This window comes from Salvia splendens, chromosome 3 (assembly GCF_004379255.2).
Source record: "Salvia splendens isolate huo1 chromosome 3, SspV2, whole genome shotgun sequence".
Lineage (NCBI taxonomy): Eukaryota > Viridiplantae > Streptophyta > Magnoliopsida > Lamiales > Lamiaceae > Salvia > Salvia splendens.
In genome coordinates this window covers 15442635-15469853 of record NC_056034.1, presented here as the reverse complement: position 1 = coordinate 15469853, position 27219 = coordinate 15442635, and the positions used below count along the sequence as shown (strand labels likewise).

The 27219-nt window shown below is 39.1% G+C and overlaps 5 protein-coding genes and 1 non-coding gene across 9 annotated transcripts; 5 read left to right on the top strand and 1 right to left on the bottom strand.

Moving 5' to 3' along the window:
- Positions 1-293: 293 nt before the first annotated feature.
- Positions 294-3743, top strand: LOC121797331 (integrin-linked protein kinase 1-like). 2 transcript variants are annotated; one of them, XM_042196087.1, is made up of 12 exons: positions 294-598; positions 805-1044; positions 1243-1317; positions 1583-1663; positions 1865-1959; positions 2148-2271; positions 2345-2424; positions 2527-2589; positions 2676-2785; positions 2873-2958; positions 3054-3172; positions 3254-3395. In XM_042196087.1, the coding sequence occupies exons 1-12, from the start codon at positions 563-565 to the stop codon at positions 3267-3269; spliced, it is 1125 nt and encodes a 374-aa protein (XP_042052021.1). In that variant the 5' UTR covers positions 294-562; the 3' UTR covers positions 3270-3395. The 2 variants fall into 2 exon arrangements, with proteins under 2 accessions (XP_042052021.1, XP_042052020.1); XM_042196086.1 differs by having other exon boundaries at positions 295-598; positions 3276-3743.
- Positions 3744-3903: 160 nt separating this feature from the next.
- Positions 3904-3977, top strand: TRNAV-CAC. Its single transcript has one exon. It is a non-coding gene; the product is annotated as a tRNA-Val (tRNA).
- Positions 3978-4286: 309 nt separating this feature from the next.
- LOC121797413 lies at positions 4287-6722 on the top strand. The gene is made up of 3 exons (XM_042196168.1): positions 4287-4506; positions 5679-5733; positions 6200-6722. The coding sequence occupies exons 1-3, from the start codon at positions 4387-4389 to the stop codon at positions 6493-6495; spliced, it is 471 nt and encodes a 156-aa protein (XP_042052102.1). The 5' UTR covers positions 4287-4386; the 3' UTR covers positions 6496-6722.
- A 1403-nt stretch (positions 6723-8125) lies between these two features.
- On the bottom strand, positions 8126-20248 carry LOC121795210 (protein pleiotropic regulatory locus 1-like). Its single transcript, XM_042193685.1, has 17 exons — positions 19945-20248; positions 19788-19812; positions 12292-12403; positions 11903-11984; positions 11652-11714; positions 11286-11370; positions 11103-11195; positions 10205-10268; positions 10033-10118; positions 9850-9951; positions 9688-9771; positions 9511-9571; positions 9361-9427; positions 9206-9283; positions 8783-8847; positions 8593-8670; positions 8126-8509 (listed from the first exon to the last, which is right to left on the bottom strand). The coding sequence occupies exons 1-17, from the start codon at positions 20064-20066 to the stop codon at positions 8337-8339; spliced, it is 1440 nt and encodes a 479-aa protein (XP_042049619.1). The 5' UTR covers positions 20067-20248; the 3' UTR covers positions 8126-8336.
- A 703-nt stretch (positions 20249-20951) lies between these two features.
- On the top strand, positions 20952-22063 carry LOC121795209. 2 transcript variants are annotated; one of them, XM_042193683.1, is made up of 4 exons: positions 20952-21126; positions 21248-21309; positions 21518-21639; positions 21894-22063. In XM_042193683.1, exons 1-4 carry the CDS (start codon positions 21069-21071, stop codon positions 21964-21966), a joined length of 315 nt encoding a protein of 104 aa, XP_042049617.1. In that variant the 5' UTR covers positions 20952-21068; the 3' UTR covers positions 21967-22063. The 2 variants fall into 2 exon arrangements, with proteins under 2 accessions (XP_042049617.1, XP_042049618.1); XM_042193684.1 differs by having other exon boundaries at positions 21808-21947.
- Positions 22064-23645: 1582 nt separating this feature from the next.
- Positions 23646-26629, top strand: LOC121795208 (AT-hook motif nuclear-localized protein 11-like). Of its 2 annotated transcripts, none has more exons than XM_042193680.1 (6): positions 23646-23857; positions 24540-24975; positions 25421-25485; positions 25682-25807; positions 25970-26128; positions 26258-26629. In XM_042193680.1, exons 2-6 carry the CDS (start codon positions 24573-24575, stop codon positions 26423-26425), a joined length of 921 nt encoding a protein of 306 aa, XP_042049614.1. In that variant the 5' UTR covers positions 23646-23857; positions 24540-24572; the 3' UTR covers positions 26426-26629. The 2 variants fall into 2 exon arrangements, with proteins under 2 accessions (XP_042049614.1, XP_042049615.1); XM_042193681.1 differs by lacking the exon at positions 23646-23857 and adding an exon at positions 23866-24114.
- The last annotated feature ends 590 nt before the right edge of the window (positions 26630-27219 follow it).

Sequence of the window (27219 nt, the reverse complement as noted above, 5' to 3'; positions counted from 1 at the left end):
ACTTCAATGGCGTTTTAATAAGTAAACACGCCAACTATATTGGCGTTTTATCCTAAAACACGCCAATTAAGTTGGCGTTTTTAAATGGCTGTATTTTGTGAAAATACACCTAAAATATGACGCGATAATAAAACGCCAATGGTGTTGGCGTATTTATAAATAGTAACGCCAATGTGGTTGGCGTTTTTCCCATTTATGGAATAGATAACAAAATGGGTACATTTACGTAATCTTTAGTGTGAACTCCCCCATAAACCCGATTTTCCCAAAAGAAGATAGGAATTTTCCTCCAATTAGTCGTCGTTTTCCCCATTTTCACAAAACAGTCAACGACGATGAATCCAAAGTTTCCTGATTTGTTTTACAGTTGGAATTCATTGCAGCCAAAAGCAATCACGAACTTGTCCCTTGGATAAGCCGATCTCTGACTGCGACTCTTTGGACTGTACCTGCGCGCTACAGTCAGTCATGATCAACTCTATTAAGCAATGCTTCGCATCTTTCAAGTTGTTCCACCAACTGTTTGTGGAATTGTCTCTTTGACTCTGTTTCTCTCGCACATATGGAAAACCATAGTCTTGAATCATCTCTTACTAAGGTAATACACTTTGCAATATGTATATTGTGATATCAGAATGGATAAATAGATGAAAATCTTCAAGAAAGAGGCATATCAAACCATAGTTTGTATTTGTATTAGTATATGAATATCCTTGTAAGGTATCACTTGGCAATATTTCGAGATTTCTATTTTGGGGAAAAATAAACTGAAGGTTTTGTTTTCTTCAATCATTTTTGCCCCAGCAACTGATGCCATCTCAAAGGAACGAGTGGAGGGGTCCATATCGCCTTCTCTTTTGTTCGAGTAAGGGTGATAAAGCCGGTGTGATGGAGGAGCTTGCGAAAGGTGTAAGTGCCAATCTGGCTGACTATGACAGGAGAACAGCTCTTCATTTGGCATCGTGCGAGGGTTGCACAGAAGTAGTTGTTCTCCTTCTTGAGAAAGGAGCTGACATCAACTCCTTGGATCGCTGGGGTCGAACTGTGAGTGCAAACCTCACATTCCTACAGTAAAGTTTCATATCCAGTAAATTGCATTATACTAGTATAATGTTGCAATACTTTCTATTATGTTATCAATCCCGTCTTTATGTTAAATCATTGTTTTATTTGTTTTCAAAAAATTCAACTGTAAAAAATTATAGGAATACTAAACGAATCAAGTATTGGAATACCTTGCAGCCACTCTCTGATGCTCGTAGATCTGGCCATCCTGATATTTGCGAAATTCTCGAGGCCAATGGGGGAAATGATCCGGTATATTTCTTCAGTAGCTCCTTGTCAGGATCTGGTTCTAATAATAAAATAAAAATTGACCTTTACCTGATTGTACTACTGAGATTTTCCAGCAGCTCTTTGTCAACATAGTGAGCTATGATTTTAATAGCCCCTCCCATGTCATGGGGTGAAAGTCTACTTTGTCATTGTTGTTAATCAACTCTGCTAAAATTTGCACAGAAGAATAACTGTTTCACTCTGGTTAAACAGTAGAAAGGGTCTCACTTCAACTTGCTTGTTACAGAATTTGGTCGATTCTCAAAGTCCATGTTTGGAAATTGATTCAGCTGAGGTCGACTGGGATGGAAAGACTCTCATTGGTGAAGTAATTTCTCTTACCTGATCACCGATTCAACCTCCTGAGGATCCATTCAAATTTATCATAAGTTTATTGTATTTTTTTCTCCCCTTTCTCCACCCAAAAGTTACCCCCTAGCAGGATTGAAGTTTTCACCACATACTTGGCTATCTAGTTTCCTTTTAAAATGACCTGTTAAGTGTTGTGTGTGCTCTCAATTAACGCCAGGGCGCTTATGGTGAAGTTTACTTAGTCAAGTGGCGTGGTACAGAAGTTGCTGCAAAAACAATCCGCTCTTCCATTGCTTCAAATAAAACAGTGAAGTGAGTTCTTGTGATATTTGTCCAAATTTTTTGGATCAATATGTGTAATATAATAGAGATGTTTCTTTAAGAATGAAGTGGACTGTGGACGGTGTTGAATGTTATGATTCACTCATAAATATGAGATGTGGGCAACTTTTATATATCCTTGATTATATCTTTTAAATTTTGTCTGCTCTTTGCTCCAGGGACAACTTTCTAAAGGAATTCACGTTGTGGGCAAAACTGCGTCACCCTAACATAGTGCAGTTTCTTGGTGTTTTGAAGCAACCTGAAGGTCGCCTAGTGTTCCTCACCGAGTACCTACGAAATGTAAGTCCTTCTCAGTACTCGCGACAGTTCTTGGACGTGTGTTCCTTAATGCTTACGTAAGTGGAAATTTTAGGGAAGTCTATACGATATACTGAGAAGGAAAGGAAAACTCGACTCACTAACTGCAGTGGCATATGCTTTGGATATAGCAAGGTACACATTACCGACCCAAACTACATCGCAAAATTATACTAGTACATATTGGCCATGTCCATTTAGGGTTGGGTTGATTTCCGTTTCTTGTATTTTTTTCAGAGGTATGAATTATCTGCATCAACATAAGCCACACGCCATAATCCACCGAGATTTAACACCGAGGTACAACTAGATTCAATTTGGCTTTCGCAATGGCTTTCCTTCAACTTGCAGCAGACATGATTTTCGAGTTACATCACTTCTTGCAGAAACGTTTTGCAGAATGAGGCGGGGCGTCTTAAAGTCACAGATTTTGGATTGAGCAAAATTGCACACGGAAGAGATTTTGGCTACAAAATGACTGGCGGAACTGGATCATGTACCATCTTTTTACTTGAGCAAAGAGATTAGTAGATTCAACCAATTTGCAAAAAATTGTTATAAAATGCTTGTGATATTTTATCAGACCGCTACATGGCTCCAGAAGTATTCCGCAGGGAGGCGTATGGTAAAAGTGTCGATGTTTTCTCCTATGCTCTAATAGTCCATGAGGTAATTTGACTTCATATCATAATATAACTAAATTTTCATTGCATTTCTCAATCTAGAACCAAAAAATTTATCAACCCGATAACATTTGTCTATAGATGTTCCAAGGAGGGCCATCAAACAGGGAAGAAGAACCTGAAAAATTGGCAGATAAACGCGCATATGAAGACGAACGCCCATATCTACCTTCCGTTGTCTATCCTGAGCCAATTAAAGGGTGAGTTGATTCATAAACACAGAGCATAAAATTATTAGAGTCCCAAGCCTGAAACGGAAAGTGTAAGTGAACCCCTATTAGAAAATGTTGCTCATAACCGCAGGCTCCTACAAGATTGTTGGCACAAGAATCCAGAGCAACGACCCAGTTTCGAAGAAATCATCATGCAGCTGGAGATCATCCAAGAGGACATGCAACAGAAGGCCATAGGTAACTGCTGTAGCTGTGGTGTCTTGTAAAAGGGAGGCCTCTACAATGTGCATATTTCATGCTGTGTTATTTCAGAAACACCATTTCTGCTGGTGTTGAATTTGTTCTTAAGACTGGGATATCAATGCCTTCACTCTCTGTAATTATTCATATATATACACTTAAAAGTTGATAGTGTAGAGGAAAACCAGAAGTGTTTTAGAAGCTTTTTAGTGGCTAAGTGCACTCTGTGACAATTCTGTTTCCTTGTAATAAGCTGAAAACTGTGGCAGACTTCATTTAGCTTACTTATAACTTTGATGTTAGGGTTGCATGGAATCTACAATTTATTTTTATATATTTAGTACTCCTTCCAATCTAACTAAATGTGAAGCTTCACATTTGTTTTTCGACATGAGATTTTATGTTGTGTTATTTGTGAGTTAAGTGGAGAGGGAATAAGGTTTGTTTCAAATTTAGGAAATGTGTGATTGTAAATGGGATAAAGTATAAAAGAGACATGTAGTTGAGCATGTCATATAGTCTGGGTGGTGTAGTCGGTTATCACGCTAGTCTCACACACTAGAGGTCCCCGGTTCGAACCCGGGCTCAGACATTTAGCAAAATCTATTTTTTTAGCAAATGCACAACAAAGTGTATCCATTTTCCCTAAACACAAATTTCACTTTTTTTCCAACTTGACTGTCCAATTTTACAGACATAATTATCGAGAGAGGGCATTATACTATTACTGGCTTTGGGCTACCAAAGAATTATCTTCGGTTGACAGAACTAATTTGTTTTGCTTAAAACTAAATAAATCATTGATGAGTTTATTTGACATACGAATCTCACATAAAAATTTATAAATTAAAAAGAGGAACCTTTTATTTGTGAATAATTATGTACTGGTCGAATTTGGGATTAAATATATTTTAGAGGGTTAATGTGAAGTTTCGGCAAAATTCCCAATTTTATCTCGGTAGGGAGGGACGTCTACTGAGTGAGAGAAACAGGGAGCTTCAATGGAGGAAGCCAAACCCGTGCCTCAGAGCAGAAAGAGACATCTTCAACATGAGATTCAGGATTCTCCCTACTACAAGATGCGAGGGCTTCTCAAAGACCTTCGCCCCCATTTCATTGAGGTGCGATTTTTCCGGCGAATTTCTCTTTTGTTTTTACGTCAGTTAAAAGAATTCTGTTGCGATTTTTTTACCCGTCCTCTAGCTTTCTTGCGCCTTCTCTATTATTGCAGAATCTTTTGTCTATAACCCAATTATTAAAGGGGGAATTAGCATAATAGCTTCACTAATTAGTTCCTGCGTAGCTCGATATACTATGATTCCTTTTTAAGTTTCAATTTTCCGCGTTTATTAATTCATTGAGCTAGGATTTGTTGCTTAGAGTAAATTCTCAGTATTGAATTTTGTTTTGGTGTTTATTTTCTCAGCATTATGCCTATTAATTAATTGACTATTAAATGTATTTTCTGCGAAATACCAGAAAGGGCGTTTTAGTTGAATTGAAGTTCTCAATTTTCATGCAAAGTTAAAAAAATTATGTCTTTGGAGAGTTGGAGCTTTATCTTCTTGAATGAGTAGACAAGTGATATTACATTAATCAAAGGGATCACTGAACTCTGAAGAACACTACCAGAATGTAGGAACTCCATTTTATTTTCATTTTCCTTTTCCAGATAAATATACAATAGTGTTTGTTGTCTGCAATGCCTCGGTGCTTTGGGAACAGGCTGATCAGTAAAACTAATTTTTCGGCAAGTATGTTTTTTCTTTTGGCATGGCTTCTTTTGCTGAAGTTTCGTAAGCTTTTGAAGAGGTGCATGTTTGAGAGTTTTATCTTTATGCGTGAGCATTACAGCAATTCGTATGAATAAACTCGGTTATATGGTAATGTGCTCTCTAATCTCTAGGTATGAGTATGCCACCAAATTGTTGGTTCATTAAATTTTATTGGAGTTTGAAAATTCTGAAGTTGCTGTCAATAGGGCGATTATTCCATTCAGCCATTTTCTCTGGTCAATATTACTGCAGTAGTTCCAACTTCCAAGTGATATGGTAACTGCTTGTTATATGAGAAAAAAAGCTTTGAAGTCAAAGTTCTGATGATCACAACTTAATAGAAAATATGCTGGCTATGCTTTGCAGCATTTCAAATTAAGAAATAAGAAGTGCACATTAAGTTTGTTGCTAATTAAGCTATTTAACTCCATTACTAGTGATATCTCTAAATGTTCTTGTAGAGTGTGAGTTAATTAAGTGCATTGTCTGATAATTTTGTGATGCTTGCAATCTTGCAGGTGCTCAAGACCCCTGACTTTCGAAATTGCAAAGCAGCCGATGATATCCGTCAAGGTATGGTTTGTCTTCCACAGATTCTCTATGGTTCTCTTTTCAGTGGGTGGACTGATTGACAACACTTATCATCTTGATTGGCTTTTATTTAACCAAGTTGACCCCTTCCATTTTTTGGCATCCTTGCATTGATTTATTCAACTTGCACATGAAAGAGTTTTTTTTCCTTCAGGTCAGGACCACGATCTTACTTCCTAATCATTTTAAAGTTCAGTTATCTTAATACTTGTTAGAGCGTATTTCTGTAATATCACAAAATTCATTTTTCTAGCATAACTTCTGCCTCTATATGCCTTATTCCAGTCTAGTGCTAACGCTTTTTTTATTTTCTTCATTAAGCTTGCCCAAAACATGCTACATTGCTAAAGAGACCTCATCTATCTTTGTATTCATGCAATGACAAAAAATGCAGATTTTTATTCTGTTCTACAGTGGATCTCATGATCATCTGAAATATGCTCTTCAGGGATGAAGCTTCTGATGGAACTATACCAAGAAATGACAGAAAACTCTGCTAAGCTGAAAAAATGTAGCAACGGTGACGTTGGTGATGCCAAGAAAGCAGAGGAGCATCAACAAGATGCTGACAATCCTTTGGTGGACGATGTTACATCTGTCTCGCCTCCAGATAGTCAGGTACAAGGAACGTACATTGTTGGGGGTTCTGCTTTCGGGTGGAACTTCATAACATACAATAGCAGCAAAGCCGTCTACTACGGTCTAACAAAGGAGGCTTTTCGAGTTCTAAATCCCCTAGTCTAACTGAATGAGGAACTCCCCCCTGTCTCTTGTCTGCTAGAACAAATGGATTTGGATGTAGATGTGGAACATGTGTTAAAGTTTAGGATGATGTACCAGTTTGTCAGACGCACTATTTACCAGATCTGCTATACATTCAGAATGTAGAGAGCGTGAGAGAATTGTTGGACCAAATTTGTGTTGATGTATTTTGCGTTATTATATGCATTTCTTGTGGCAGTTGTACTTCATGAGTTAATTAGTGGTAATACTTGAAAAATACTCCCCATTTTTCATATAAGTATGAGTTTTTTAGCTGTATTTGTAAAAGCGTGAGTTTTGAATACCATTTAAGTGGAAAAGACAAAGCTACCTAAGGTTTTAAGTTAAATGGGAAATGACTCTTTTTGGTTTGTCATCAACTGATCTCTTGTTAGCATCTTATCACAATCTATCACATGATTTTGATGATACAAACAAGGATACCAGTAACCTTTTTATCTTACAAATGAGAGAGAATGATTCAAAAGCCAGATAGAGAAGGTTAAGTTTTAACAACAGCTCGACAGAAATCGCAGTTAGAAATCACATTTCTTTTTAAGGTTTACAGTAATTTTTTTATTCACCGATAAAGCAGCTATGGAATGTTCTTTTTAGTGTGATTTTTCAAGAAAGTTTACGATACTTTTATGATATCCTTATGTGTACATTTAATCAAGTTGGTTGAAGTCTTTAAGTTCAAATTTAGTTGAAGTTGATTGGAGTTTTTAAAATATCATCGTCGAAATTAAACGCAGTGCTTTTGTACTGTTAGATGTTTGTTTTTTCGATAAATTTTGTAATATTGTAAAGAATATTGAATGTTAGTATTAAAAGTTGTTTTTCTTATCACGCGAAACCAGAACTTGTGTTTTCTACCGAAATGATATAGAATACTCACATTTTTATGAATGGAAATGATATTAGTAGGTTTAATATTGAAAGATATGAGTACAAAAATATGGATCTATTACTAGAATATAAATTACAAAATTTAAATTAGATCTACATCAACCGCTCAGCTATACTTTGTTTTTCTATCATAAATTCCTTATTAAACGAAAACTAGTTTCTAGTTTTTGAATTAATACATATGTTAGACTTTTACAGCAAAGGGTCCATAGGTCAGTGGTAGAGCAATTGACTGCAGATCAATAGGGCAAATATATTTAAAATTCTTGTTATTACATTTTTTGTGTAGCTCGTTTGGATTATTCCTGTTAAGCAAACAAATAATTTTACATAAGAAAGATACTTCTTATAATACGTAACTGATAATTGCATTTGAGCTGAAAATTTGACAGACTGCAAAATGCTACACAAATAAGTCTCGTTCCAATAACGTATTGAAGAACAAAAATACTCAAATATAGAATCGTGTTATGTTTTCCACAGCAGCCGAGCCAGACCGTACATATTCTAATTAATTAATACAAAAATAACTGAATTTTATGAATTTTATTAAAACTACATAATTTTAAAATATTCGATTAATACTACAGAATAGCAGAACACAAAATAGGTGATTTGTGGAGTAGTTTTTAACAACTTATTAGAACATTAGCCGAAAATTGAACTAAAAAGTGTTAACTAATAATAATCGTACTCCATAATATAAATAAAGATGAAAAATCAAACTAAAAAACAAAAAAATAGAAGTAGGAGGGCAAAAGTTATACATAAACTTAAATACAAAAAACTATAGATCGAAAATGAAGCTGATAAAAACATGAAGCCGAATTTTACAACATAGATCAAGCCTACAAAGAAGATGGGGCATGAAAGTGTAACAAGCTTGAGTCTAAAAATCTATGTAGAAAACACGATCAGAAGCGTCGCATGTCTCTGGGTGGCTTGAAGTGCAGGGGATGAGTTTCTGGGGTTGCCGTCTCATCTTCTTTCCACATTTTGATTGTTTTGTCTGCCTCGCAAGTGATGAGCCTCGACCCGGTCAGATCGTACATGATGGAATAGATACCAGCTTCGCTCTCCAGCGACCCTGAAATAATATCCGGGTTAGGTTTGATGCTTCTCAAGCAGATTTAATAGATAAATAAATATGTTTTCTTTATAAATGCATACCAGGTTGAACAATTGTTTGTGCTTGTTGAAAATTGTGACCACTTGTCCAGTCCCAGAACCATAGACTCCCATTATCCCCTAAAAGATGAATCAAAATTGTAGAAAACGGGAAAGGTGGAATGAGCTGTGCACAAAAAGAAAGCCCTTTGAGAAGGGGAGAAGACATATTTTCATGTTTGCTGTAACTCACCAGCTGTGGCCAGTACACCTTCCTCGTTGACTGCTGCGGCATTAATAATGGTTTTCTGTTGGGAGCTGCATGAAGAAAACATGTAATTAGGTAATCAACTATGAATTTGGAATACATTACATTCACGTGAATCGTAATGCCACACGATCTTATACTTTTGGAGGGGGAGAGAGTTTCAATTGAAGAAAATTATCATCTATATGCAACCATATATGCTCCAAGCATGAAATGACTTGGATGGTATTGGTCTGGATACATAAAATCATTCATTCTCTTAGATCACTTAAGTATATTCGATCTAATAAGCACCTTGTATCGGAATTGAAAAATTATATGGATCGGATCTTTAGTATTCTCTAATATAGTATTTGTGACTACTATTTAGAAAGAATACCATCCCCCCCTTTTTACGAAGAAACTTACAGCATGTTGTGCATGAATTCTCCTCTTGGAAGTCTAAACTTCTTGATATTCTCAGCGGATGCAGATACAAAAGCATCCCTGGAAAAGGAAATGTGAACTTAGGCCATATGGAAAAAAGGTACTACAAGTTAACTCCCATATATAAATATGCTTACTCTGTAGGATGTGGAGCCATAGCTCGTACAGATTTCTTATGGTGTGTCAGGGTTGACATTGTTTTACCTGAGATAACAAGGACCTTGACTTTAGAAAAGAGATGAAATAATTATAGTATCAAATTGCACAAGTACTTTAGAAAACAATACCAGTTCTAAGATCCCACAACTTTATTGTTGAATCATGGGAACCTGTAATGACTTGTGGATCCTGCAAGAACAAGTCTTGCCATGAGTTATAACTGAAAGAGTAATTGTTAGCTTACGCCTTACAGCAGATACTTTTGATAGTAATGCTACTTTCCAAGGTACAAAATAAGCACTTGCCGTAGGTCTCGTGAATACTGAGCAAACAGTATTATCATGCCCAGGAAGTGTACGAATTTGTGCTTTGCTGCGAATATCCCATACCTAAAACCATCACAGAAACTAGATTATTACATAGTCAGGGAAAAGAGGTACCAGGAGAGTGTAAAATGTAATACATACCCGACATACAGAATCTCGACCTCCCGTAAGCAAAATGTCAATAGTAGGATGAAGCGCCAAACAATAAACACCACTAAGGTGACCGTGATAAGAACGGATAACCTAAAAATAAAAAGTGAGCAGCATTATAAATATCCAATAGATGTACTCAGCTGAAGAAGCTGTTAAGATTGCACGACCTACCTTATTTTGCTCTAGGTCCCAACATTTTACTAATTTATCATCACCGGCAGAAAACATATATGTATGCTTGTTGCTAACAGCCAAACCTGCGAGAAAATTTTGTTCTTATATTCATATCACCAACTGATTAAAAAATTGAATAGCACAAAAAGAAAATGAAAAACTAAACTACCTCGTACTTGGTCAATGTGACCAGTAAGTGTTAGTTTCAATCGGCCACTTGCTAGGTCCCATATCTTGCCACAACAGAAGGAAGAAAATATAATGAACAGAAAGAATACAGTAGAAAGGAATTGACGACATGACTTGCACACATATCAACAAAAAAAGAAAAGAAAAAGAAACACTTGAACATGGGACCAAATTGTGTTGAATTTTCTGGATGATGACATATTAGCTTATGACAAATATAACCAGGTACAAATAGGAAGACGGGTAAAAGGCATTCACAAATCATATGAACCTGAGTATGAGCATGCACGAGGTCACTTTCCTTCGAAGTGAGATAGTATCTATGTATCTGTATGACTTAACTGAATATAGAGGTAATATTGTTTATGGTATTCCTGCTCTTTTATGTGACTGGTTTTATGGGAACATAAACAGATCATGAATGTCAAATCTTCAATCACTAACAAATACTTCGCCCATTCAATTCAGATGCAACAGCAAAATGCCCAGCAAATAGAACTAGACAGTTGATTTTCCAACAAGAACAACCATATAATGGCATCAGCTATCCATGGATGTGGGGCCAGATTCAAAAAAAAATGTGGGGCCAGATTCATTCAAAATATTACTAACTCTCAAGTGCTAAATGATACTATGAAAAAGAGCTTCAATATATCTCTTACTATTTGTTAGGCTCTGTATTATGCAAGCATTATCTTATCCAATTACAACTTCAAGAGCGGAAAAAAAAGGAAATTGTTCGCACCAAGTCTTTAGAGTGTAACCAGGTCCATAAATATTCACATCACTTAACTTAATATATATCATCTCCATTCAGTTTAAAATTTCTCAGGGGGCAGAGGTGAACGGTTTAAAAAAAAACAAGATGTAAATCTAACCTTGATCGTCCGATCAGCAGATCCTGTGCAAAACCAAGTGTTACTTGGGTCAATGGCAACAGACCGCACCCATCCCAAATGGCCACTGATTACCTAGAGAGATCAAAGCTTGTTTAAGACATGTTGAAAGATCAAAAGGAATCGCTACCAGTGTATCAGTGAGACATGGAAGTAGAATCTCACTCTATAATTCTTCCAAGGTGCATGCCAAACAGGACGAGGCCATCTGCTTGGAATCCTTTCCATGATGGCAGAAGTTGACATGTTCCTGTTCATCCAACAGAACAAAATATTAATCGCAGGGATGGTGGTGCCTACTGCCTTCCCAAATGTGACAAAGGTGAAGCTTAACGCTTCTTCATTTAAAAATAATGACATATTATAGTATCATTATTCAGCTCAAGCAAAGTTCTTGTAGCTAGCTAGTGATCCTTCCAAAATGCACAATTTGAATGTTGAGATGTTAAGCATGTGTGTTCAATACTTCAATATATAATAAATCTGTATATTTAACACTATAGAAAAAAATAAAAAATACAAATAGAAGACCTTTCAGATGAGATATGGGATGAAGCTATAGCTGAGCTCCTTCCTTGACCACCAACATCCGCTCTGCACCAAACATTCACAATTTCAATAGCTTTATGTTACAGAAAGATGGTACTTTAATATGGTGCTTTGAGAAATACACCATAATATTTTTTTTAATCATAAATCTCTGCACTAGTAACTAGTAAGTGATGAAGGTATATAGACAAAAGTAATATTCAGTAGGAAAAGAAGTCCTAAAAGTTACATACGAGCCCCTAGGTTGCCCTGTTGAACTAGACATCAGATCCTTCGGTGGCCCTCCCGTCTGGGCATCATTTGATTGTTGAGGACCTGCAGAAATGTTGACAGGTCAATACCAGGTATAGACCAAAACAAAGACGGGACATGGGAAGTAATAATGGAAGTGTTAATGTGAAAAGGCCTGTGTAACTGTTGCGGGTCTTAACAGATAAAATATGACATGTCGCTAACCTTTTGGCTTATCTATATCGAGTAGAAAGATAGTGATGGTAATTGTATTTCATTGAAATTCCCTATTCAATAATTTTGTGTGATCATTTTAGACAGATGAAAATAAAAGATGCCCATCAACAAACTAACAGCTATAAGGTTTGAAAATTGGCAAAGGTTGCAATACCTGGAAGTGCAAGGGCATTGGAGGGAGTAGGTTCTTGCTGTGCTTGACTCTTTGCAGCATTAGCAACATGTTCAGACGACGAGGTCTTCACTCTTACATACTCGGAATTCAGCTACAGCACAAAACACTATAAAAATGAGAATCGAATCTCTCTAAAGTACCAGTATGTTGTATTTATGCACAGCGAGAGGGAGATATCTGTAGACGTTTCGGAAAATAATGTTCAGCAGTCTCTACAGGGCCAGAACTCGTATAGCCACATTACAGTTGAGCCACAAAACGGAACTCATCCAATTCTTGACATCTACACCATTACAAACAAGTTCCCAACAAAAAGCACTTCTTTTCCTTTCAAATTACAATATTTGGTAGGCTTTTGCCTCCAAAGCAATATTTAGCATCAAGAAAGGGCTTGATGTTGCGTGCTGAGCTATAAGAGAGGAATGGGTGCACGCAACAATTTGACGTGGGAGAATAAGTTGAGATCCGGATAGAATAAAGAATGTGTAGCATCCGACGTGGCGTGTACAAATAGGGTGAGGGAACGGCGTTAAACGGTAGTGACGGAAAAGGGAATGAGTTAACGTAACAGAAGAGGAGCTGTCATCTATTTAGGGAAAGAGGACCACTATATTTTACTCATGCAATGTGTGTGATTGTTCACAAGGGCTAAGGATCCAGGATCCTCAGCATTATCTTTCATTTTGTGCCTAGTGTAACAGAGAGTTCTTATTGTTCTTCGTTATTTCATTATCAATAGAAAATCGATTCCCTTGGGTGTCATTTTGGTGTGTTTCTGTGGAAATATGTTATCTGTTTTGTGATAAAAAGGGGAGTTGCTGCGTTTCGGTTGGAGTTGGTAGCTGAGGCGTAACAAGTGGTATCCAGAGCCATTGTTCCTCGGAAATGAAGGCGGCTGAGGTAGATCGAAGGGTGATGGAGTCGGAGCAACGCACCGGAGCAATTTTGGGTGAGTTGACGCAGAAGCAGGCGCGAACGGAGGAGAAGCTTGAGGAGATAATGGCTGCTCACGGTACTCACGCGTCAGAATCAATGTTATTAAATATTGGCCATGGCGCCGCCGTGGCACCATTGCATGGCGGGTTTCAAGAACAACGCCGTACTGATACGCTGCCATGGAACTTTTTTATGGCGACTGCCATTTGCCGCCACGAATGAGGCGCCATGGCAGATATGGCGTCATTTTTGGTTGGGCAGCCCCAAATTCTCGGCCCAATTAGCAAATAAGATGGCCTAAATTTGTTTTACCCTCAAACCCGGCCCAAACCCGACCCAATTAGTAAAAAAATTGGGTTTTTGTTCTTAGAATCAGAATCCCTCCCAAAAAACACTAGCTGAGCCTTCTCTCCCAAAGAACCCTAGCTTCGCCGGTCACCCCCCCCCCCCTCGCCTGTCAGCGACTCAGCGCTGCCCCCCCTTCCAATCAGCGCCTTCCCCCCCCCCCCCCGCGCCGCCCCAGTCGCCGGTCGCCGCCCACCAGTTTCTGAAGGTAATTTCTTTCCATTCATAACTTTAAATTAAAGCATAATTTATTTCAAATTCAAACAACATTGCAGAATATTTAGGGCAGCGAGTTAATACAATTGCTTCTTTTCTTTGAAATACAGTTAAAGCAACTTTCTTAATGTCTCATGGAGAAGAAGCCACATCAATGACAGCGAGTGGAGCATGTTCTAATACTGTTTCTGCCACTAGAACATATCCGGGGTGGAGCATTCAAGTGGACAAGGGATCCACTAATAAGTTACAATGCATTTTTTGTGACAAACAAATGAATGGTGGCATTACTAGGGGCAAAGAACACTTGATGGGGAAGAAGGGAAAGGTTGCTGCATGCCCGAAGAGTCCGAAAAGTGTTCGTGAAGAACTTTGGAAATATTTTAGCGACAAAAGAAGGGAAAGGTTGCTGCATGCCTATCACTTATACTAGGTCTAGTTCTAAGAAAAGAAAAGAAACTTCTACCTCATCAAGTTCTAGGAAAGCCTCAAGAACCACATCCATATCTAGAAAAGGGAAGGGCCAAATAGGGAAAGGGAAAGGCAAAGGCAGTTTGGAGACAGTGGTTGAAGAAAGACAAAGACAGCTTGTGGATGAAGAAGTTGGGGATGAAGAAAAAGGATCTACTTCTTTGGAGCCTGAGGACCCGGAGGACGATGATGTTGATGAGGATGAGGATGGCTATATTGGGGAGGATAATGATGTTGGGGATTGAGGATGATTTTAATTTAGATTTTATATGTATTATGATGATGACTTTATATTTTAATGGTTGAACTAAGACTTATTATTATAGGCATAATATATAGTTACTAATATTTTATTAATTAATTTATTGACCGCCATATCCCGCCATAGCGCTACGCCATATCCTTGTGGCGTTTTTTTGGCTTACCGCCGTAAGCCGCCATCCATAACATTGGTCAGAATCAGGATCTCAAACTGAAGGATGAAGTGGGGATTGGTGACCCGGGAGGAAGGCCGGAACCAGAGGGTGTGCTGATCGGTGACCCGGGAGGAGGAAGACCGGAGCCGGATGGTACAAAAGGGGATTGAGCCGGATGGTACAAAAGGGGATTGAGCTTGTTCCTATCGGGTTTGCGAGATGAGTTACAAATGCCCGTCCGGATGTTCACCCAAGCAGATTGGATAGGGCCTACTCACTGGCCAAATTGCAAGACTTAACGGTAAAGGCGATGGCGGGGTCATCTAAAGGGGGACACGAGGTCGGGCAGTTAACGGGCGGATCCTATTCCTACTCCAAGCCATTGACGGTCACTGCATCTTCTCTGAAATCAACTGGGAGCTTCCTTCCGAACAAGGAGTAGTGTTTTTGGTGCAGGGAGAAAGCGGGCGAAGGGCGAGTGTTTTTGGTGCAGGGAGAAATTTGTGCCAGGGCATAAATGCAGCAAAAGAGGGGTCTTTTGGCTCACTATGGAGGAAGGAGAGGGTAGCAATCTGGAGTTGGAAGAGTGTCACGAAGAGAAGGGTGCTGATGCGGTACCTTATGGGGCAGCGAGGAAGGAGCAGGTGACCTCCAGCTCTCGCTCCATGCCTTATGGGGTACCTTAGGCCCCAATGTGATGCGGTTGAAGGGGTATAGCGCACAACGTAGGCTGCGGGTGCTGATCGACACCGGGAGCACCCACAATTTCCTCACAACAGCCGTTGCAGTGAAGGTGCAGGAGTCTCTGGAGGAGGTTACCCCAAAGGCGGTGGAGGTGGCTAACGGCCAGATTTTACAATGCACTCACAAGTGCCCGGACTTTAAGTGGGTAATGCAGGGGATGAGCTTTGCCTCTGAGATTTATATTTTACAGTTGGAGTCCTACGATCTCATTCTCGGAGTGCAATGGCTGTCGACCTTGGGGGATATCAACTGGAATTTTAGCAGTTTGAGTATGGTTTTCATGGTGGATGGTGTGGAGTATAGGCTACATGGAGAGGAGGGAATGGAGCCTGGAAACCAACTCCACTACATGCAGTTTTGTGACGATGCCGGGCTGCAGAGCAATGATCAAGAGCTGAGTCAGATCATGGCCATAACCAAGGGTCTACCATGGGCTTGTCATAGCCTTACGCAAGAGGAATTGTGGCATGAGCTTGCGGCCTTACTCGAGGCATTCGCCGATATCTTTGAAGAGCCCAGAGGGCTGCCCCCACCCCGAGCTCATGATCACCGGATTGTCTTAAAAGAGGGAGTGGAACCTGTAAACATCCGACCTTACAAAGACGCCGCACATCAAAAAGATGCCATCAAGCTGATGGTACGGGAGATGCTAGACGCGGGCGTGATACAAGACAGCCACAACTCCTTCGCGAGTCCTATCGTGTTAGTCAAGAAGAAGGACTCCACGTGGCGCCTATGTGTGGACTATAGAGCGCTCAACGCCGTGACTGTCAAGGACAAGTACCCGATTCCCGCTATAGAGGAGTTGTTGGATGAATTGGGATCGGCTTGTTAGTTCTCAAAAATCGATTTGAGGTTGAGGTATTGGCAAGTTCGTATGGCTCCCGAGGATGTACCAAAGACGGCATTCAAGTCACATATGGGGCACTACGAATTCCTTGTTATGCCGTTTGGGCTAACAAATGCTCCCGTGACGTTAAAATATGATGAATACGGTATTCGAGGCTTATTTGCAAAAATTTGTGTTGGTATTTTTTGATGACATTCTTGTGTTTAGTGGCAGTAAGGAGGACCATGTATTGCACTTGGAGAAGGTGTTAAGTCTGATGCGGGAACATTGTCTCCTCGCTAAGAGATCCAAGTGCTCTTTCGGAGGCAAGTCTGTCGAGTACCTGGGGCATGTTATCTCCGCTGAGGGAGTGGCGACTGAAGGGGGTAAAGTCGAGGCTGTACGGAATTGGCCGAGGCCTAAATCCATCAAACAAGTGTGCAGCTTCTTGGGGCTGACGGGGTATTACAAAAGGTTTGTGCATGGGTATGGTGTCATCGCGAGGCCCTTAGTGGAGGTCACCAAGGGGGCAGTGTTCGTGTGGTCAGAGGAGGCGCAACAGGCTATTGAAAGGCTCAAGATCGCCATGACTACGGCCCCGGTATTAGCTTTGCCGGATTTTTTTAAGGATTTTGTCGTTGAGACGGATGCGTCAGGTGTAGGAATCGGCGTTGTACTTATGCAAGAGGGGCACCCGACAGTGTTATCAATCTCGTATGGCGGCTTATGGCGGTTCGCCTAAAAACCGCCACAGGGATATGGCGTATTAGTATGGCGGATATGGCGGTCAATAATTAAATAAATAAAATAATACTATTATTTATACATAATTCAAAATTGGAAAATAACAAAAATATAACATCTAAAACTCTTAAAACAATTAATAAAGCATAAAATACAACTCTAACATCCATGTTTCTTGCATAATGCCTCATTCCTAAATGCAGTACACAAGCAATGTTGTCAAATGGCGAATATGGCGGTGCTATGGCAGCACCATGTTGCTTTGGCATTTCCACCACAGAACGCCATGCCATAGCGTCATGGCGCCGCCATATCCGCTATTTGATAACATTGGCACCCGATCGCTTTCATTAGCAAGGCGTTATCCGTGAAGCACCGCGCCCTGTCGGTATATGAAAAGGAGCTGTAGGCGATCCTACTCGCGGTGAAGAAATGGTGTCATTATTCACAATGCCGCAAATTTGTTATTGTCACTAATCATCAGAGCCTACGTTATATGTTGGAACAAAAGCTCACTACTCCAACCCAACAAGCGTGGATGACGAAGCTCACGCAAGTCGACTGCGAGATAAGATATCGGAAGGGGTCGGACAACACAGCTGCAGATGCTCTATCCCAAGTCCCTGCCCCCATGATTTATGCCTTGGCATCCTTTGTTGTGCCGCCAAAGTTGGTGGGGCGGATTAAGGCTTCTTGGGCAGAGGATCCCTATCTGCAGAAAATAATCAAGGAAAAGGAAGAGGATCCGACTTCTCATGTGATGTTCAGCTGGGTAAATGGAGAATTACGGCGTAAAGGAAAGCTGGTGGTGGGAAGTGATCTTGTCCTGCGAGCTCAAACCTTGAATCTATTCCATGCTTCGGCACTAGGATGACATTCAGGGGCATTGGCAACCTATAAGAGGGCATCTGCGGTGGTTTATTGGCCTAAGCTAAGCAAGGAAGTTCGCGAGTTTGTCTGAGTTTGTGTGGTGTGCCAGCGGTACAAGGCAGGAAATACACCCCCTCTGGCCTTCTGCAACCTTTACCACTTCCGGCTGCCATATTTACAGATCTGACGATGGATTTCGTGGAAGCATTGCCAACCTCTCTCGGTAAGAATGCGATATTGGTGGTATTTGATCGTTTAAGTAAGTACGCCCACTTCTTGGCCCTCGCCCACCCATCTCGGCTAAGCAAGTTGCTGAAATTTTCATGAATGGAGTCTTCAAATTGCATGGTATGCCCGGTCGTATCGTGAGTGATAGGGGTGCGACGTTTATGGAGTCCTTTTGGAAGGAATTTTTCATGCTTCTCGGGGTGGATCTCTTACACTCGACGGCATATCACCCGAAAACGGATGATCAATCTGAGGTTGTTAATCGGTGCTTACAAAGTTACTTGCGTTGCTCGGTTAGGGGAAAAGCCACACACTTGGGCGCAATGGCTGGGGTTGGCGGAGTATTGGTATAATACCTCCTTCCATTCGACCATCAAGATGACTCCATTCGAAGCCCTCTATGGGTACGAGCCACCGTTGCACGTCCCTTATCTGCACGGTGACTCGAACATTGAGGCCGTGGATATAGCTCTTCGTGATAGGGAAGAAACGATTGCCTTGTTGAAGGCAAATCTGGAGCGGGCTGCAGTGAGAATGCAAAACCAAGCTAACAAGAACATAGTTGATCGTGAGTACGCCATTGGTGAATGGGTTTGGCTGAAGTTACAGAAATACCGACAGAAATCAATTCGGGGTAAACATCACAAGTTCGAGCCGAAGTACTTTGGTCCATATCAAATCATGGATCGGATTGGGCAGGTGGCCTACAGGTTGAATCTACCGGCTACAGCAGCCATACACAATGTGTTCCACGTGTCGTTTCTCCGACCTGCGTCGGCTCCGACTGGTCCCATTCCCTAAACCATAAACCTCCCAGCGATCTCACACATTCAGAGCGTTGTGCCTCAAGCGATTCTTGATCGAAAAATGTTGAAGCAACACAACGAAGCATCAACCCAGTGGCTCATTCATTGGAAGGAATGGTCACCGGTAGAAACTTCATGGGAGTTTGGCGATGTGATTAAAGAGAGGTTTCCTTGGTTCCTTGAGGACAAGGAACTTTAAGGGGGGAGTATTGTTGTGTGCTGAGCTATAAGAGAGGAATGGGTGCACGCAACAATTTGACGTGGGAGAATAAGTTGAGATCCGGATAGAATAAAGCATGTGTAGCATCCGACGTGGCGTGTACAAATGGGGTGAGGGAACGGCGTTAAATGGCAGTGACGGAAAAGGGAATGAGTTATCGTAACAGAAGAGGAGCTCTTTCATCTATATAGGGAAAGAGGACCACTCCATTTTATTCATGCAATGTGTGTGATTGTTCACAAGGGCTGAGGATCCAGGATCCTCAGCATTATCTTTCATTTTGTGCCTAGTGTAACAGACAGTTCTTGTTGTTCTTCGTTATTTCATTATCAATAGAAAATCGATTCCCTTGGGTGTCATTTTGGTGTGTTTATGTGGAAATCTGTTCTCTGTTTTGTGATAAACAGGGGAGTTGCTGCGTTTCGGCTGGAGTTGGTAGCTGAGGCGTAACACTTGATCACCAGAATAGAAGCGAAATCCAAGTAATTGGTAACGGGGGAGAGAGGTTTGTAGGGTCGTAAAGCCAGGTACACTTCGCCTACACTCTCAATAGAAAATGTACAACCCCTAACTTTTCGAAAGACACATTTGATACACAGCTAAACATGGATTATCAGCACTGGAAAAAACATGGGTTATTGAGCACTCACCTTATGACTTATTCGAATCTTGGCGCTGCAGACAGAGAAAAGAAAAACTAGTTATTTATTCAAATTAGGGATACATTGCCGAATTATCTAATGAAACTCCAAAAATATTATTCAAAAGGCAATAATCGATGAAGTGTAATTTGAGATTCCCACAAACCTTTCGGCATCGGGTGGCGGAATTTGACCGTGGGTAGGAGAGAATAGATCGAGCGAACGCTTTAGGGATTTCAAGCTTAGCTTCTTCAGCGACTGCGGCTCTGTGGGCAGCTCGGTTTCCATCACTTCTCCCGCCGCTCGGCTCTGGGAGTCAGAATGACTGCAAAGTCTGATCAACGGCGGCCACCCGATCACTAATCGGTAAACCAATGCGTCGGCGCCACGACGGAGCACGACGGAGTAAGGGCTTCGGGGAACTGCAGCGGAGTTGGGGTTTAATTTATATGTATTTAATTTTAAAAATAATTACTAGTAGTAGGAGTACTTATTTATAAATTTTTGGTGAATTAGATTTTTATATAAATTTGGTTGGAACATAACGGGTTTAGAATTTAACTAATTTTTCTTGTACTTTATTTATTTTTAATTTTTTCCTTATATAGGACTATTTTAAAATTAATTATTGAGAATTGGTTTGTCTAGAAATTTGAAATTTGATGTTATTCATTTTTTTATATTAAACATAAGATTTACTAAATAAATTTTCATATAAATAGACCCAAATTTTTTTTTGGCCTATAAGAAATAGTCCATATATATTTATAGAAATATTTTCTCATATTTTATAGTTTTAACTTATAAGAAATATAGTTTCCTTGGGCTATAAGAAATAGTCCATATATATTTACAGATATTAAAAATTAAATAATCTCAATAAAATTATAAAATAAATAAAAAATAGTAATTATTTTTATAATTTTTGGAATACATAAAAAAATTAATATTTTTATTTAAATATTTTGAAGTGAATAAAATTTGACTTATTAAATATTTTTAACAACAGTTACGTAGCTTCTTTGATTAAATATAATAAGTAAAAGTCCATGAAATAACAAAACTATTTTGATTTAACGTAGTAGTGAGAAAGTGAAAGTAAAATTTTTAAAAATAACTATTTTACCATAAGATGGGATACATTTGTTAAATATTTCGTCGTGAGAAGTGGAGTAGGAGGAGTGGAGTAGGAGATCCTCTCCCCTGTACCTCCAAATTGAGAATTTGAAGTCCTAGGTTATGTAATCGTATCCCACTGGGTGCCCGGATTGGAGTCAGATCACAGAGAGAATGTCGAAGAAGAACGATTTAGTTCGGAGAAAAAGGCTGCATGATTTCGATCTTAAAAGTAATGCTTTTATATTACGTTTAACTACTAGTTTACTTGTTTATTTAGTAATTCCGCTAAAATCAATTCTCTTTGTTGATTATCAATTTCTCACGTTGCTTTCAATTGATGCTGGAAACAGGAGAAAAAGAAGCGAAGGAAAAGAGGGAAAAGAAGCTGAATCCCAAGAAAAATAAGATGAAAGTATGAATTTATTCTTCAATACAAAAGCTCACTTCTTTTCTTCGAATTATTGTCAATTTCTCTTTTCTGTCGAATACAATATGTGACTATTTGATTATCTGCATATTACTCTTTCAGCTGTTTTTCATGGTTTAGCATGCTAGATTAGCCATATATCTTCTCGGTTTGGAGATTATTTCCTGAAGAAATTGATTCGTGCGGTGCTTAGGTTGATGGTAGCAGCAGTAGGAAGAAGGGTGGGAGTGGATTTCAAGTAGGAAAGAAAAAGTTGAACACGAGGATGACACCATTGGCCAAAGCTAAAGCTTCCCAAGCGATGGAGGTTGACAAGTAAGGTTACTGTGGGAATTGAATTAAATGCAGCAGAAAATAGGAAATTTGTCGAATCTCCAAGTAGCTTAGTAACTTGGAATGTTTGCACACTTCCTTCATCTATTATTGATGCTTTTTGTGTTCATTAATTTTGGTTTGACCCTCTTATGTGGGAACTTTGTGTAGATATTCATGGTGTCCCATAGTTGAGGGAACTCTAAAGAAGGGATTATGACTTGTAGTTGACTCTGAGAATCTGGTTGAAAGTGCAGGAATAGTGTGCCCTTATGTTTATGTCTTACGGCAGTTCGTTGTGGTCAAGACAATCCCATCTCACATGCTTGACTTTGTTATTCTATTACTATTGCCTGATGTTGTGTCCTATTGTAATGAACCATCAGTCTATGAGTTGAGTTTGCACTACGTTGATCCCTTCTCTCAACTATATTCTCAACCCCCCCCCCCACTTTTCCTTGTATAGGACTAAATTGAATCTCTCTTGGAGTATCGTGGCTGAGAGCAATATATTAGGACTATTGTATTTCTTAGCAATATAGATGATGCTTAGGTCTAGCTGTAATCCCTCTGAAGTACAATCTATGCTGCCTTGTTATCACCACCATTTCTGATGGTTAGCATGTTTATGGTTGAATGCCACTCGTTCAATCTTAGCATGGAAGAAGCCTGAGATATGTAATTGTCAAACCGTCATCATTGGACTAGGTAGTTTTTAAGGGAACTTCATCCCATCATAGGATAGCACTTTTAAAATCCTAATTTTCCTCTACTTTGTGGGTGCCTAACGAGTGAGGTACAAATATTATAACTAAAGTATGTCCTGGATTCAACAAGCATTTATTCATTTCAACTGTTATAGCTTCATTTCATTTTCTGCACTTGTTTAGCCTTAAAAGGGGGTGTTGTTTCATGCTGGTAGAATTTGTGTGTGATAGAGAGTGAGAGGGACAAGATGACACTCTCATTTATGGCCATTATCGTTACTTACCTGCAAATGCTTCACATATGCCCATTTTAATAGGAGTACAATAATTCGTGAATCTAACTAAACAAGTTGGGACTCTAGTGCAATAATTCATTAATTATTCTTGCATTTATCTAAACAAGAGTAGTTGTGTGGGGAGAGCGTTATCATATCCGGTTAGATGGGACCTGACCTGGCCCGCTCGAACCCAGGTCCCCAATGAGATCGTTTCAAACGTCTCACCTGTCATCTTCTATTTTCCCAATATGTAAGGGTGAGCGTGTATATTGTTGAGAATGCGTTCAACATAAAGCAAATCAGGCAAACTATTGATTTAATTTTATTAATTGGATTTTTTCTATTTAGATTTTTACTATTTTGATGCATAATTTTGTGTGCAGGTCCGACTTTGAAAAGGTTGATGAATTAAACCGTTGTTAAGATTGAATTTTTGTGTTTAAATTATAAAATGTCTAAAAGTTTGTATATGCATTTTGAGGTAAATTCCCCTTAGTTTTATTTCATTTTTATTAGAAAGACTTTGATTATGAGAAATTACTGCGGGGGTTAATTCGCTCTACTTCTAGTTTTCACAAATGACAACAAAAAGGAAATAAATAAATTATTAAACGTCAATTATCTTAATTGTGCTGCAAAATTAGGCCGAAATTTCCGAATAAATATAAATACAAACATCTCTCTATCTTGAAATGGAAGACGATTAAAGTCTACGGCCCACGCAAGCGAGTGGGCTTAAAGGTGTTAGTGATTGAATTGAAGTGTGACAATCACATTCACATTGGCATGACGATATTAAGATGAGAATTATGGACCAAGCACTCTCTTTTGTCTCGTTTCTCTCTCTACTCCAATCCTCTTTCCAACCATCTTCGCAATCTCAACTATGTTTCATTTTTTATTACACCAATACAAAGATGAAGTAATAAAAAAACAAACACAATTTACATTTGAAGGGAAAACACGTAGAAAAGCTATCGAAAGTCGGCGTGAAGTGTTGAAAATAATTCTCTGAATTTGTACCGATATCATTATTACCATATGGAAATTATTACACAAGATTTGATTCGTGTAAATAGGTTTCAAATAGATATTTACAAAAAATAAATAGGTATATCTGACATGGAATTCATATATGTATTGCGGCAAAATATCTATTGGCGTTCTCAACCGGCATTTAGTCAGAAAAAAAAGCAGCAGTGCATATCTTAAGATAAGAACGCTTTCAAAGTTATGGTGAGTTCATCCATGCTTATTTTCTTCTTACTTTCACTGTTTATCTCTGCCAACCCTTTTCCATTTTTCAAGACTATGGCTTCCTTTTGCATTCATTCCTCAAGTTTCAATCTTTCCAAACCATTGTGCATGTTTAGTATGTTTGCAAAGCAATGACGTTTTTGTCTGCAAAAGGGCTTCTGTTTCTTGAAGTTCTGCTTAAAGATAGTTTGTGAATTGATAAGAATATGAGGATATATTGTTTTCAGTTTTAGTTTGTATGTACCTTCAACTATAAGCATATTTCACTGTCTGTTTTTGGTTTGGTAGGATGTGAAATTTTCTTGAATTTTTCCCCTTCATTTTCTTGATTCAAGACCTTGTAGTAATGAGTTCCTCTTATGAATGAAGCTTTTTTTCATTTTCTCTGCTCATTTATTATGTTTCTTGAATTATTTAAGTCCATTATGTAAGTAGATTTTTTCGATGTTTAGCACTTTTGTTTGTTAACTTGTCTGCCCTTTTCATCTTCTTTGTCTATCTCTCATTATTATCAAAGGTTTTAATTGATGTGTTTGTGATTATCTTTTGAGATTCTCTGTCTTGATTAAGTGTTACTGTACTATAAAATTGGAAGGAGTGGGAGTTCAGTTTCTATATTTGATATGATTCTTAAAACTTTTTATGTTTGGTGTTGTTGTAGTTGTATCAGGAGTAGAATCCCCAAAGTAAATGCATGGATCAAAGGGATGCTATGACATTAGCAGGCTCGGGTTCGTATTACATGCAGGCCGAGTCTGTCACGGGGCTGCAGAGCTCACCTAGCTTGAGTCCAATGTCCAATGCTGCCGTGCACTTCCAATCCAACACCGGTGGCAGCATGAATGTCTCGTCTTTACCTTTAGATACGTCATCAGCAATGTCTGCTCATGGAGTTAGTGTAGGCCCACATGCTATGCAGCAACAAGGTGAACCCGTACGCAGGAAACGTGGAAGGCCACGCAAGTATGGCCATGATGGTGTAGTTTCACTAGGACTGTCACCCTCTATTTCTAATCCTACACCAATGACAAGAGCAACTCAAAAGTGGAGAGGGAGACCACCGGGGGTTGGACGTAAGCAACAGCTCTCTCCTCTAGGTAGGTTTTTCCCATCCTTTTTTTAGGGTATTGCACTGGATTACTTATTACTTTCAGCAATATAGCTAATTTATTTCAATCTTACAAACTATTGGTTTTTTTATTTGTCACGAATGAATCTGTCCCTTGTATTTGTTGCACTATGCTTTTACTAGTATGGTTTTTACATAAATTCTTTTGGACTCCACATATTTCTGACACTTGGCTATCGAATCACTTGAGATCGCTACTATCTCGAGCTTGATGCCTTCTTCTAGTGTGTGTTAAGTCAGTCTGGGTAGAATTTTTTCTTGATGAATGTAATGATGTTGTTTGACAAACCCTCTAGATATCATATCGACCTTTTAAGTGTTTCTGTATTTTACGATACCAATTCGGTTCACAAGATTTAAATGGAATATTTACTATTTGGCTGATTTTTCGAAGAACTAATTACCTTTTTCAGGTGGATCTGCTTTCAGTGGAGCTGGAACAATGACTCCACATATCATCAACGTTGCAGTTGGAGAAGTAAGTATGATTCTTTGCAATTTATGTCAAGAAATTATAGGTTTTTGCACTTGTCTTTATCATCCAGCCATGACACTCCAACTGCATCTAGGTGTTATATTTGGAGAAAATATTTTTTTTTATCGTTACTGGTTAGTAAGATGTCTTTGCCTTTTCAACTTAAACAAAATGGTGATTCATAGCTATTCTGTTGCAGGATATCAAAAGAAAGGTAATATCTCTTCTACAGGGACGTAGAGGCATAGTTATCTTGTCGGGTGTTGGTTCCATCTCTGCGGCAAATATCAAGATTTCAAATTCTAGTGGAAGTGTCACGTACGAGGTGAGGTGTAAACTGAGCCGTAGGAAATTATATGGGGGAAGAATGTCTGATATCTTCATTAAAGGCTTGATAATACATATAGATTTGCCATTCTTTCTGTAGCTTGTATTCGAGGAATAGGTTCTTTGTCTGAAAGGAACCGTGCTTTTCATCCATCTGTAGGGGCATTTTGATATGGTAAATCTATCAGGCTCTTACATCAACGACATTGATGGTCCTCACGGTCCGACTGGTGGTCTTAATGTCACGTTTGCTGGTCCTGATGGCCGTCTCATAGGCGGCCCAGTCGAGGGACTCCTCATTGCTGGCAGCCCTGTTCAGGTGCCCTTAAAATGCTCTCTCGTGTTCAATTCAAACAACAAACAGTTGATAAGTTGTTGAAGATATGCTCTCTTTCTCCCCTTTTTTGTTCATTTTCTATTTTGTTTAATTGGTGATGAACTGATCCAGGTGATTGCTGGAAGCATGGTTGCTTTCACTTCTAAGCCCAAAAACAAGACGCCCGAAAATCTGGAACCTTCTGGAGACCCTCATCGTAGCACACTTGGAAGCTCGATAAATCCAGCCAATGTTAGTCAGAATCTCAACCAGATGCACGCATGGGCGAATTCAAGATGATGGATGTATATGAAACCGTTGTGTTGACATTAACTGAAGCCGGAATGAAAAGAGCAGTCTGTCCTAAAATGTACATCCCTCCATTAAAAGATTTTTCTTGTACCTGCTGTATGAACAACAATAGTTGTAATTCATCTTGAGAATACAGCTCAAGAAACATTTGTATACTCGATTTTTACTATCAAATTGGGAGCCTTTTCTGAATCTTGATGAGTGTATGTATGCATTTTATCTGTTACACGAGATCCTCTAGTCTCGATGTTTCTGCAGTGACATCACAGAAGGGAATGCAGAGTAAGTGCATTAATACATTTCTACACTCATATGCATATATCACATTTATTACAGAAATATGTGTGAGGATCAGAGTCAGACCAAGTGACATTAAGCTTATGAGGCTTCAATATTTTTTTTAAAGAGTAAGTATGTGTTGTTATCATTTCCCTTCTCCACAGCATTCAGAGTCGTTGGACTTGTGGCATTTGTCTTTTGGTAGCTTCTTCCTGTTGATCTTGCCACCTAATTTGGAGGGTTTGGTCTCAATTTTCGGGATGAATGACACGACGAGAGCAGAGAAGACGATGAAGAGGAAGAACAAGAGAGACTGATTCATTTTTCTCACTAGTAAGCCTCATGATTTGAGCTATTTTTCATGAAATTTTAAGTGAATGCAGACATTTTATAGAGATTGGAGGATACTATTTATAGTATGATTTATGATGCCAAGCTGAAATTTTTTTGTTTGTGAAAAAAAAGAAGCATATATTTCATCACCCATGCCATGATAATAAAAC